We start from the raw sequence: 12,680 nt of genomic DNA on the forward strand, positions 1-12,680 counted from the left end.
TATGATTCAGTAACTTCTGTTCTTTGGAGAGTTACCAGCTGGTATGTCTCTGTCTTCAAGAACTTATCCTGTTCTATAATAATATCACAGATTGTGTGGAACAAACATTTTTAAGTGGCTTTTAATTTTTATTTTAGTTATAATAAAGACTAGAAGTGGCCTACTTGCATTACCAATATTTTTCAAAATGTATTGTGGTGTTCTCATTTCTGTATACAATATGGAAAGAAGAGAACATGATATTAATTGGCATCAGGGTATAAATTGTAGTACAGTAAAAATGAAAAGCAAAATCAAAACAGTCCAGGAAGGGGTATTCAAACAGGTGAGAGAGATCGGATTCATGCCTTGGAAGGGAGAGCTTTGGCTTCTGTCTTAGCAGTCAAAACTAGGTGATGAATTTGTGGTTGCTAAGTTCTTAGTTCTCTAATGTGATTAATTCCTGTATATGTTCTAGAAACTAAATATTTACTTTGTCTAGGATAAAAAGTGAAATGTATCCACATTCATAAAAATGGGAGATGAAGAGTCATCCCATACTTGTGTTTTTCAAGTTTGAGTTTCTCTAAGAATGAAATTCTTAGAGATACAGTAAATGCTGTGAGCTTGCTTTTGCACTATGCCAGAAAAATAATTCGAGTGTGCAATGTAAGCATCTTTTCTTGTTTTTCAGGTCCATGGGGGAGATGCATGGGAGATGACTGTGGTCCCGGAGGCATCCAGACGCGAGCGGTGTGGTGCGCCCATGTGGAGGGCTGGACCACCCTGCCCACAAACTGCAAGCAGCCAGAGCGACCGGACAACCAGCAGAGCTGTTTTCGGGTCTGCGACTGGCACAAGGAGCTGTACGACTGGCAGATTGGCAGCTGGAACCAGTGCCGGCCTGTCCTCTCCCGCAGCCACGAGAAGCCCCTGGAGTGCCTCAGAGGGGAGGAAGGGATCCAGACAAGGGACATCACCTGTATACAGAAGTCCAATGGGGTTCCAGCTGAGGATGTCATCTGCGAGTACTTCGAGCCGAAGCCCCGGCAGGAGCAGGCATGTCTCATCCCATGCCGGCAGGACTGCATCGTGGCCGAATTCTCCCCCTGGTCGGAATGCTCGAAGACCTGTGGCAACGGGCTTCAGCATCGAACTCGGCACGTTGTAGCTCCACCGCAGTTCGGTGGGTCTGCTTGTCCCAACCTCACCGAATTTCAAATCTGTCAGTCTAGCCCTTGCACTGTTGAAGAAAGCCTGTATAGTCTAAACGTGGGACCCTGGAGCTCATGCTCAGTGCCCCATTCAAGACAAATAAGGCAAGCAAGGAAACGAGGGAAGAACAAAGACAAGGAAAAGGACAGAGAAAAGGCAGTTCGAGATCCTGAGGCTCGTGAGTTAATTAAGAAGAAGAGGAATCGTAACAGGCAGAATAGACAGGAGAACAAATATTGGGACATACAAATTGGGTACCAAACAAGGCAGGTCACATGTACTCACAGAAATGGGAAAACTGCTGCTCTGAGGTAATCACTATTTCTGAATTTGCATATCCTAATTTTTATATGTTTACAGTAAAACATGCATAAGTGCATTCTTCTACACAAGCCTGAATCTCAAAATGGGATTCACTATTTCCAGTCGAACATCCATCATCAAGCTCAAGTTTTTTTTCTGTGACATGAAAACATGCAAACTGTGTTGAGGATCATACTAAGCATCACATACATGTGCACTCTTAAACTGTGTTAGCTCCCTAGCGTCTCTTTGTCTAAATAGATTTGCCCCAAAAGCTTGAAGATGTTTCTCAAATGTCTGCTGTTTCAGTGTGTTCAGGCAGGTGTTTGCTCTCTAACAAGTTGCGCATGTTTGGAAGAGCTGATGTTACTGCTTTTAAGGCTCTGGGTAAAAAACCTGGAAACAGTAAAAGTAGAAAACAAGAGAGAAAGATGCTGCACAGGAAGGCAGTATCTACTCATTCCAGTATTTTTGTTTTGAAATACAAGAGCGTTAAATATTGTTTGTCCTTCTTGATTCCTATTGCAAAATTTCTGAAAGAGAGACTGTAAAACCTCTTGGTTTCTTCTGTATACCTCCTCTGTTTCTTTCTCATCTGTACCTTTATGTTGGCTGTCTTTTGGTCCCTCTCCCCCAACCCTCCCCCATCATATTCATTCATTTATTTATTTTTTTTTTTATTTATTATTTTACTTTTCAAGAGTTTTGGCAATCACAGATGTTTTGGTAATTCTTTGTACAGGCTTCTGGGTGCATTTCTGGAACCCTATTATCTTTGATTTGTTTGTTTTATCTGGCATTCTCTTGCTAGCTCATGTATTTCTTTCCTATCGTCCATAATGTTTGTGTCCAACTCAAAAATCTTCTTTGAGTCTAATCTTCCCATCTGTGATGTGATTCTATTTCCTGACCTCTAGTTCAATGCCTGATTAATCAATTTTGCTTCAGCTGTGAAATGACTATGATATCTTGCTGAATGAGGCTGACTCCCATTGCTGCTACATTAGTATTTATGGATTTCTTCAGGGTATTTTACTCTAGTTTTTGTTGTGTGAGTTAAACATTCTATCACAGAACTTGTAACTGCTTCAACCTTTTCTATCAAAAACCATATATTAGAGATTATTTCATGTGTAGAAAATATTTTTCAAATTTATTCTTTTTAAGAGAGGATCCAGCAGTAAAACAGGAAAATGATGACAGGTCCCTAGCTTAAGGAAAGAACTGAAAGGTTTGGGTTTTTTGGTTGGAAGGAGGGACATATGGGTGAAGATGCAAAGTGTCTGGGAGTATGTAAAAACCCATCACAAGGAAGAATGGAACAAGATTATCTCTATATATAATATGGATGTATTAGAAAAGGAATAATGGACTAATCCCGGCAGTGTCAAATGAGGCTCAGCTTCTCAATACTGGGAATAGTGAGGCTCTGGAAAAAATTACCTGGGACATATGTGGCACCTCCATCTTCGACGGTTTATAAGAATAGGCTAGACAGTGATGTCAGTGATGTCATACCTAAAGCAGCTCTTGGTTATGGAAGAGGGACTGACAGCATAGTTTTTTGGCAGTCTCTTCTAGCTCTGGTTTTCCTTAGTTCTTTAAGGTTTTGATCCACAGTTGGATGAAGGTCTGCACAAAAATCTCAAAATCAGTGTGCTCAGGCAGGTGTTGGCTGCAGCACTGTCTCAGTGCTGGTACAGAAACAGATTGCCTTTACTCCTTTCTTTTCCATCCTCACATCATGCCACCCATACTGTGCCTCGACCAGGAACACTATTACTCTTTAAATACAGGATGAGATTTATTAAACATCTGTTGCTATCAGATAGCAGCTGGCCACTCTTTTTGGAAGTCCCTAGGTTCTTGAAAGGCTAAAAAATTTACTGAGAAAAAAAAGAAAGAATGACAGAGCCATGTGCTGAAGCTCTTATAAACGGTAAAAGAAAGTAAAAGTATAGTGGAAGTCAATGGCATACTTTACTCATCATCTTTACACTCACTCTTGAATTCACTTAGATCAGTATCGCTGTCTTAAGTTCAGATACCTCAGTGTATTATGCACATTTCAGTCTGGTGCAGGAAATGGGTGAAACCCTCTTGCCTGAGGCAGTGAAACAGTAGGTAATACAATGTAGGAGCAGTTCTTCACAGGGAAGAAAATTATATAAGTGATGCAGTGGGCATTTTAATGTCTAATGGGTGAGATTTTATGTTGTAAATGCACAAAGGATTTCTAGTGGTCTTCAAAAGTTTAATATAGAACTTTTTTTCCCCAGTTGCTTATTATAAACAAGAAAATTTGTTTAAAAGACTCATGTGAGAAATTCTGGCACTGATAACTTAGTTTTCAGGGACCTATGTATGTATATCACCTGTATATCTATTGCATCATTTGCACTGCACTCTTCACCAAGATGTCAAATGCTTTATTCTGTGACTGGCATTCTAGTATCTGAAACAATAGAATTATTTTTCTGCCGAGAGTGTCAATGCAGCTAGATCAAATGATTTTATAATCTCCATCACATAGTAACTGTGTTACTAAATAATATAGACAAGTAAGGTGACTGGAAAACCTGCCATTCTCATGTGAAATGCTTTTCAGCTTGCATAGTCCATTTTCAGCAATCAGAAACAATCAGCCCCCTGGCAGCATGACTGAAAGAAGAATAAAAACCCTCAGGCAAGGAATAATTTTTGCAGAGATAGCAAAATTGTTATAGTATAAAAAGAGTTTTAAAACAGAACAACTTTCAGAAGGGTGCTCCAGAGAAGATGGTTCTGTAACGCTGTCAGCAAAACTTCAAAAAAGGCAAATCCTCTTGACACATCAGCACACCAGGCATGGTAAAGAGAAATGAAACAAGAAAATCAAAGTTTAATTTATTGCTGAGTGAAAAATAGATGGTCTCCCGTGAAGGATGAAATATTGGATTTTGTATTGCTCATTCTGCAATAACGTGGGTGTTATATGGCCTGTGTTTGCCTTATGTTCCCCTTAGTCTGAAATTCTGGTGCACTGAAAATATTTTAAAAATAGAAATGTTGGAAAAAAAATAATTCAGAAATTTTTAAAGGTGGCTTATAAAATTACTGCTCTGGATAGCTAACAAAATCTGAACAATGCTGCTGTTAGAGTAGAGGACAAAACTGATCCTCTGAAATGTTTCCTCTTTGGTGAAAGTGGGGTTTGCCAGAGGTCCCGAAGAGAACTGTTAGACAACAAACTGTTAATGTAGAGAAACATTAAACATATGTAAAAGTTCATTTTATGTTGCAAGTCTGTTTGCCCTATTACAAGTTGTAATGATTATGCCTCATGTTAAGACTATAATTTTCTTCTGTAATATAGACTCTGGTTTCACTTTATTCTACTCTGCCAAATTGTTATTTTTGTGTCTCAAATGGTTCCTCATATTTATTTTCCTGAGCAGACTTCTGGGGGAAAGTTTAGCAAGAAAGGTTTGCCTGGTTTTGCCTGGTTTTTTACAAGTCTAAGAAGAAGTGTTTGGAAAGACTGGAGCACAGACAGTTATAACTGTAGGAACATGGAACAGAACTAGAGTATCTTCTTGGCCTGTATGTTTCTGCATTTCAGCAAAGATTTTGAAATCCACTGACAAAGCACATCATGTTCCCCTGAAGCAGCTGGCCTACAGGTGTGGGGACAGCCTGTCATCGCTATGAGTCACTTAGCTCAAACGGCTGGAAAGCAAGCTGTAGTTAAAGCAGTTCTGCAAGCATCTACTGCCTCTTAAAACAAAGATATCCCAGGAATTTCTGCACTATCTCCTTTCTCTTTCTCCATCATTTGAATATGTCTTGTTTATCTTGCTTAGGCTGGGACCAAAACTACTCCTGTTTGAATGGCGGGAGAAATGGAGGAGACCAAGTAGGAAACCATCCCTGCCAGCTCTGGCCGCAGTCCTCAGAACTGGTTAATATTCTCTTGGCAGCACTACTGTAGTAGAGACCTGTTTGTGAAGCTGAACACTACTGATGACCTGAATGACCTGAAATGAGAATTCAAGAAAAAACAGTGAAATTTTATATATATTCAGAACTTTTACTTCTTTGTTGGGAAACAACCTTATGCAATTACGATAGTGGAACATAATGGTGGGGGCAGAAAAGAATCCAAAATTTTAGAAATGCTGACTAGTTCATGAGCAGGTTGGTTTAGCCTCTTTGTGCATTTGATCATGTGATCATATTTTGTTAGTTTCACATCTGTCCTTCTTAGAAAGTAAGTATTTGTTATTTCTTTTCATCCTTCTCATTGATTCTGTGCACTCATGAAATATCTAGCAAATTATATCCACATCTTGTAACAAACTCTCTTGGAAGTTTCTGTAATGGTCTTGTTGTAGTGCTTTACTAAATTTGAAGTTTGGGAGAATTTGACCTTTTTTTTATTCCAATATTATAGTTAAGACATGAGATATGACAGTAGGGCCAAAATTATGGAATTGTTTTGCTGATTTTAGGCATGCAGTTCAAAGATAGGTAATGCCTAATTTTTCAGCTTGCTTCAAGTAGACCTGCATCTGCTTAAAGCAGAGTCATTATATTCAATACTGACCACAGGTCTTAAGCTGGATACCCAGGAACTAAGGAATTCAAGAATGGCCAATGGAGTATTTAACCGATGAGCAAGTGATACTTAGGATGTTTTAGCATGAGAAAAAAGATAGAGAATCTGCTCTTCTAGAATGGCATTTTAGCTTTCTTTTCCTTTCCATGTCCTGAAGCCTCTTAACCCAATGCTTACCTTCCAAATAACACAACAAATGTCTCTATCCATGGACTTTTGTTCTTCTTATGAATTAGAGACTGTCTGATGGAGGAAGATAAAAAAAAAAACAAACGAAAACTGCATAAACCTGTTGCTTTATTTCTTCTATTATTTGGAGAAGCAGACAAGTCATGCTGTCAGACAGCAAAGAGAAGAAAGATTCAGACATACAGTACAGCAGCTCAGTTTGTTGGACCCTGTAATGTACTCCTTGCTTGGAAAAGATCTTGAGAGATTCTCTGTACTTCTCTGAGCATCTCAGTGAGGCAACAGGCAGAAAGAGTCATATGTATGAACGTGGCAGTGGTTAAGGTAAAAAAACTTCAAGGAGATGGGCTGCGGGAAGGAGAGAGAAACAGCAATGCAGAGAGGATGGGTCATAGAGATGAAGGAGCATAAGAAACCTTTTGTTTGTTCATTGAGGACCAGATGAAAGCATATATATCTGCATGTGCTTTTTATGTTACTAGAAAAGCAGCTCTACGGCTGTTTTTGTAGAGGAAGCCTGCAAGCTAACCACACTGTAAGGGTTTAGAAGCAATAAGTGGTTCACTTACAGAACACCTGTAAATATCACATATTTGGATAATAAACTATATACAGTCATCTTGATTCATTAACTTGGAATCACTTAGAGCACGTGCTGTTAACAAATGGAGAATAGGAAAGAAGTAATCTTGGAAGAAAAACCTCTTGATAACTAAAAACGGCAGGGTTAATTGTCAGATGCATTGGGATAATAAAAATGTAAAATATTAGAGAAACGGGATGCAAACATACTGCTTTCCTACCATTTTCCACTATGCTTTTAGAATTTCCATGAATTTGAAAGTCAGAAGCATCCTGTAGTTTTTTAATGTGACTTTGGTGGAGACAGTATTTTCTGTGGATATGCATAATATTATTCAGTGGGTGTTCCTTTCTATTCTAAGTACCTGCTCCATCATCTTGCCGAGGCTGCTGTTTTGACAGTGGCTTGTCAGTATTGCTACACATTTGACATACCATGCCAAAATCTAGATTTAAGATGGAAACCTACACACTGTGCTGAATAATTGAAACATCAGCAATGAACGATTTCTTTTTCCACACCATATTTTAACTCCTTTCATACAGTGAACAGTTTTTCTGTCATTTAGATGTATGACATTCATATATATCTGTACAAAGCATCAAGATTGGATGCCTTTCTAGAATATGATTTTTATTCAAATAAAAAAATCTTCCTTAGCAAAGTATAATAGCTTGTAATGTAATGAGGGTTGAACTACATGTTCTAGTAATCCCTTGTGGCCACAAATCCTATGAGTGAATAAATGAATTCTATGAATGAATGCAGTGTTGAATTTCTAGCCTTAATATAGTAAGAGATTAAGATACACAGTGGTAAATTGAATTAGGCACTGTGATCTTCAATGAAGATTCTCCTGCACTGTACTTTTATGCATATTTTCTTCCTCATCAGATACTTTTAATGTTAACTGACTTCAATATGACTAAATGAATACATATGAATCAAGAATTATTTTTCTAAATTCTTGACTTCTTTATATTGGTATTATCTCATGATAAATATTCCCCTAAGGAGCAAACTAGAATGTATTACTTTTTTGGATTTCTTTTGTGTTGTCTTTTTTTCTATTATATAACTGCTAAGTATAGTCTGGGATGTAGAGTATGCCCTTGTTTTCTTGATCAGCTTTGTAGAGTTATGGTATGGCTGCATGTGAGATGAGCATCCTCCTGGGACATACTGTCCCTCAAGGTGAGATTGCGCAGGGTGGGAAGTCACAAAGTTCCCTTCCAGATCCTCAGAACAGCAGGATTGAGTACTTCAGTGTCTAACTTTCAGTGATCCCACTGAAAATAGAATGTGCAGCCTACCTCCTAATATTGACTGCTTTTTTTCCAAATGTTGGAGACTGAGATGAAACCAGTGATACTGTCAAATCTAAGCATCAATAAAGGGAACAAATGTAAAATAATACCTTAAACACAACTAATATTAGTAATATAATTTTCAGTAATATATTTCTTGACATCATAACATCAATATTGCATATTTTTATTCACAAAATTTGGCATTGTGTTTATTTTTTCTTTGCCAATAAGTCCATGAAACTGCTGTTGTTTTGGGTCAAAGTAAATGCTGATTAATGCTGTGTAACAAAAATTTCCACTGACAAAGAGAAATCCCTCCCAAAAGCTTTAATAAGTCATTTATGTAGACTCTTGCCAAATAACTTGCTCGACCAATTTTAAAATTGTCTATGGGATTAGATGTGTATGCATGTCACTGTGTTACTGGACTGTGAAAGATAGCACCTCTAACTCAACCCTTCTACTTTCTTGTCTCCTCGAACACTCATGGTGTCTGTGATAGCCCCACAGCAGCTGTTGTTGATGCTTGTTTGGGTGTAGTAGAACTTCTTTTTGCTTTGCCTGTGTTAGATGATATATTTTTTCTTGATACAGAAGTTGTATCTTCTATCTTCTCCTGTAATGTAGAAAGCTTGAGTGGTTTTGTTTATTTCAAAACTGTTTTGGCTGTGCATTCTTGTTGGCAGAATTAGTTAGTCGTGAAAGGATCATGGGAAAATAGTCTTGTGAAAAGCACTTAGGTGGACAGTACTTGAATTGTAAATGAATAAAGGGGCCTCATTGTTTGTGTGATTATAACAGCCCATTATACAGGGAGGTACTTACAGTTTCTCAGAACAATGCACAATATGACCAATACTAAACAGTGCAGCTGCAGGGAAAATGAATCAGGACTATGTCATTTTCCACTAGGAAAATATACAGGCACTGTATTTTTGCTAACTTCTTTAAAGAAACAAGTGTGTTCCAACCATAAACTAAATCTCTCGAGGATGACTAGACTTTGTGAATTACATTTTTTATCTTCAGACTAGCTCATGAGGGTTTTCTAACCTCCAGATTTAAATCACCTTTCTATTATTCCTGCTGTCTAGTACCTGAAAATTAAACTTTTTAAATTTGATTTTATTTATGAGAAAAAAACCTTTTTTTTCCTTTATACCAAGAGTCTCTTTCAAAATCCAGCTGTAGCTGTGATCCAAGAATGGCATAGTGTTAATCTGATTATTTTGCTTTAGAGGTTAACACATCCAACAGGCTGTATGAAGTCTGAGGAGAACACTGCATGGAAAATAAATAGCTTTTTGCAGCACATCAGGTTGCATGCCATTGTGCTTCATACTTGTATCCCTAAGTTAACTCCAAAATCCCTCTTACTCGTACAGAGAGCATCTTTTAAGGTTCCATGGTGATCCAATATAGAGCAAGGAGTAGACTCTAAACACACGATATTAAGATCTGGATTTAATTCCAGATAACACAAAGGATTAATATTCAGCATGAGTATTGCTGTATGTCCCCCGGCCTCCTGACTCTAGTGAGTGATTATTCAAAGTTGCCATAGAAAATTGCAGACATGAATAAGTATGTTTCAAAGGTTGATTTGACCTTCTGACCCAACCAGATTATTTCTGCGAAGTAGTTCTGTTGAGGGTGTGAGCATCTTGTCTGTGGGACTGCCTATAGGCTGCCAGATTTCCCAGCAGTGTAAGCCTGAGCTTCTCTAGGATGTGGTACTAATGAGAGGTGTGGTACAGGTTTTACCCCTTCCTTCACTGTAAGGTTACAGTTATGAGAAGCAGAAGTGGTCTTTGGAAAGTGTTCCTTACAGTCTCTCATTTCTTGTAGCAGTTTACCCAGATTCAAGCAAATTTAAGGCGAACTATTGATATTCTCTCTACTGAAAAAAACTAAAATATGCTTGTATTCAAATCCTGCTTTAATTTCTTATTTTTCTAAGAATTGTTTGGGAGTTGGGCCAATATTCATTTATGCCTGTAGGTTGTCTTGCAAGGACTCTGTCCAGCTTAGTGGTTTGTTTTAGTGGTGTTTACAATTGCCATTATTTTCAATCACAAATTTACTTTCTGATTATTTTCCAAAATCTTCCTCCAGCTTTATTTTGCCCTTCAGTCAAAAATGGCAGCCTTAACAAGCCTGCTTCTGTGTATTTGTGTTTCTGTGTGTAATTTTGATTTTCAAGTGCTAAACTATCATGTAGTTTTGGTGTTCTATAAGTAATTTGTTACAGTTTTGAATCTTTCTGCAGACAAGTTTGTTAGGTTGAATGGACTTGTATGTCGATAGTTCTTGTCTTGTGGCTGGTGGGAAAGATTGAAGACCATTTTGCTAATGGTATTCCATGATGTAATGTCTCATGAGATCAACAAGAATTCAAGAGAGACTCTCATCATTCCTTATGAAGCAGCTGGTAGTAGCAGATGCCTGATGGTGTGCAGGATATTCAAGGCTAGGAAATGGTTAAATTATTATACTCTGAGGGAGCACACTAATGCCTTTTTTCTTTATCTGCCTGATAACCTTTACTCTTCTTTCACAGAACTTAAATGAAGCCACGTAAAAACCCAGTAAAGAATTTAGGATTTTCTTAAGTATGTTGATTGTGCTTTGATCTGAAACTTTCAGAATCAGCTCCCTTTTTCTGCTGAAATACTGAACTGCCTTGTATGGTAGTCAGTATGAGTTTCTTTCGGGCAGTTACATAGTTTTTGCTTAAGTCTTCTTCAATCCCCTAAAGTTTTTAATTAATTCATTCAGTCTTGTGGATTGAATAATAATTGGATTATGTTGTTGGGGTTTTACTTTGCAGAATACAAGCATAACTTTTATTTTTTGCTGGAAATGAAGTAGCTTTCTTCAAAAATAAAAATAAAGTTTCTTCCCAAAAGGTACTGGGGTTGAAACCCCCAGTAGACAGAACAGGTCATGAAGGGCATGTTATATCTAGTCAGAGTGATACTATTTAGTATGAGAGAGTCAAAGGGAGGAAGAATGCCATTTTTATCTAGATTTTGTGTGTGATGTCTGACAATATGATGTCTGTTGAGTGTCTCTGAAAAATGTCGGCTGCACTGAGCTCTCTGATGTGGAGGTGTCAGCTTTCTCCACCAGGGCTGAGGGTAGGTCAGTCATGCCAGGACTGGAGCAGCCTGGGCAGATCTGTAGGTGCACCTACAAAGAAGTTTAGAGCCACAGGACCCAAGAACCTGTGGACATAATCCACTAACACATCAAATACTGATCCAGGATCGAAAGATCACAGTTTTCAATTTAAAAAATTGAAAAATTTCACTTCAGTCCTTTTCAGTCGAGCCCTAACCCATGGTTTTGTTTCTCGTGAATAGCTAAAGTTTATATTGGCATCAGTCTCCTGAACTGTAGCCATGTTATTCATTTCAGAACAATGGAAATATCTGTGTGTAATCAAATGGAAAATCATCTAGAGAAAAAGCAAATATATCGGAATTCCAGGAGAATGCATATAGTGAAAGTAAGGAATAATAGCTGTGAAAATTTCATTCATGAAAATCAAAGCTGAATATGGATAACGGGAAAACCAAAGCTGAGTGCTGATAACAGTGAAGGAATAGAGGCAAAATAATGCAGACAAAAGTTATTGAAGACTATTTGGCTTACATTAACCTTGTCAGTTGGGCTCCATTACTTTACAATATAGTCAAAACTAGTAAATAGCAGTTTTTGTTAAATATCAGCGCTTAGGTGAATTAATTGAATTTATTGTAAAGGACATAATCTTCATTGTTCAATTTTAGGTTTAAATGGCAAAGCTCGCATTGATACTCTATTACATTAGAACAGGAAGAGCAGCTGTACAGGGAAAGGCACAAAGTCGATCTTCAAAATGGTGTCTCCAACAGAGACAGTCAAAGAAAGAGCTTATAGAAGTCTCTAAGCTCAAAAATGCCACAGAGAAAGTGAGTATAGTTATGCAAGGCCTGAAGCCAGAAAATGAAATTAACTGGGCAGTTTTAAAGCAAAAATAGCTATCCATAGTTGTTGGTGAGTAAAAAGTGTATATGTTGTATATGTATATGTTGTTTCTAAGATGATGTAGGTACCAAAATTTTATTAGGTTCAGAAAGCATTTGTAATAATTCATGCAGGAGAACTCTGTAAAGGGCAGTGCAAAGATTCAGCTTGTCTTCAGGAAGTCTGTAAACTGTAGTTTGCTGGAAAACCAGAGAGTATCTTGGGAGAGTGTGACCAAATACTTGTTGTCTTTCCATTTTTGCCCTCATCTGCTACTGCCAAGAAAGGTTTCAGACTGCATGGATAATTAGTTAAAACCCCTCAGCCATTCTGATGCTGCTGTTCATCTCTTCTGATTAACTCTTCTTTGTAGTTATGAGTCCAGTATGATACGGAGGAAACACCAGCAGTAGTAGTACTGTAGTTGTACAAGTTATGTATGGAGTCTGCTCATGGAGTCCTACTGCCTAGTTTAAAACCTATTTATTTTTTC

General features: G+C 37.8%; 1 protein-coding gene across 1 annotated transcript in view; it reads left to right on the top strand.

Annotated features, from left to right (window-relative positions):
* The window catches only part of THSD7A (thrombospondin type 1 domain containing 7A), a 234,630-nt gene that overhangs the window by 111,450 nt on the left and 110,500 nt on the right, over positions 1 to 12,680 (top strand). The window contains exon 3 of the mRNA XM_064676429.1: positions 674 to 1,505. Coding sequence (XP_064532499.1) covers positions 674 to 1,505 — 832 coding nt within the window. The remainder of the gene's footprint in view (positions 1 to 673; positions 1,506 to 12,680) is intronic.

Source organism: Pseudopipra pipra, chromosome 1 (assembly GCF_036250125.1).
Source record: "Pseudopipra pipra isolate bDixPip1 chromosome 1, bDixPip1.hap1, whole genome shotgun sequence".
In the NCBI taxonomy this organism is placed as follows: Eukaryota; Metazoa; Chordata; class Aves; order Passeriformes; family Pipridae; genus Pseudopipra; species Pseudopipra pipra.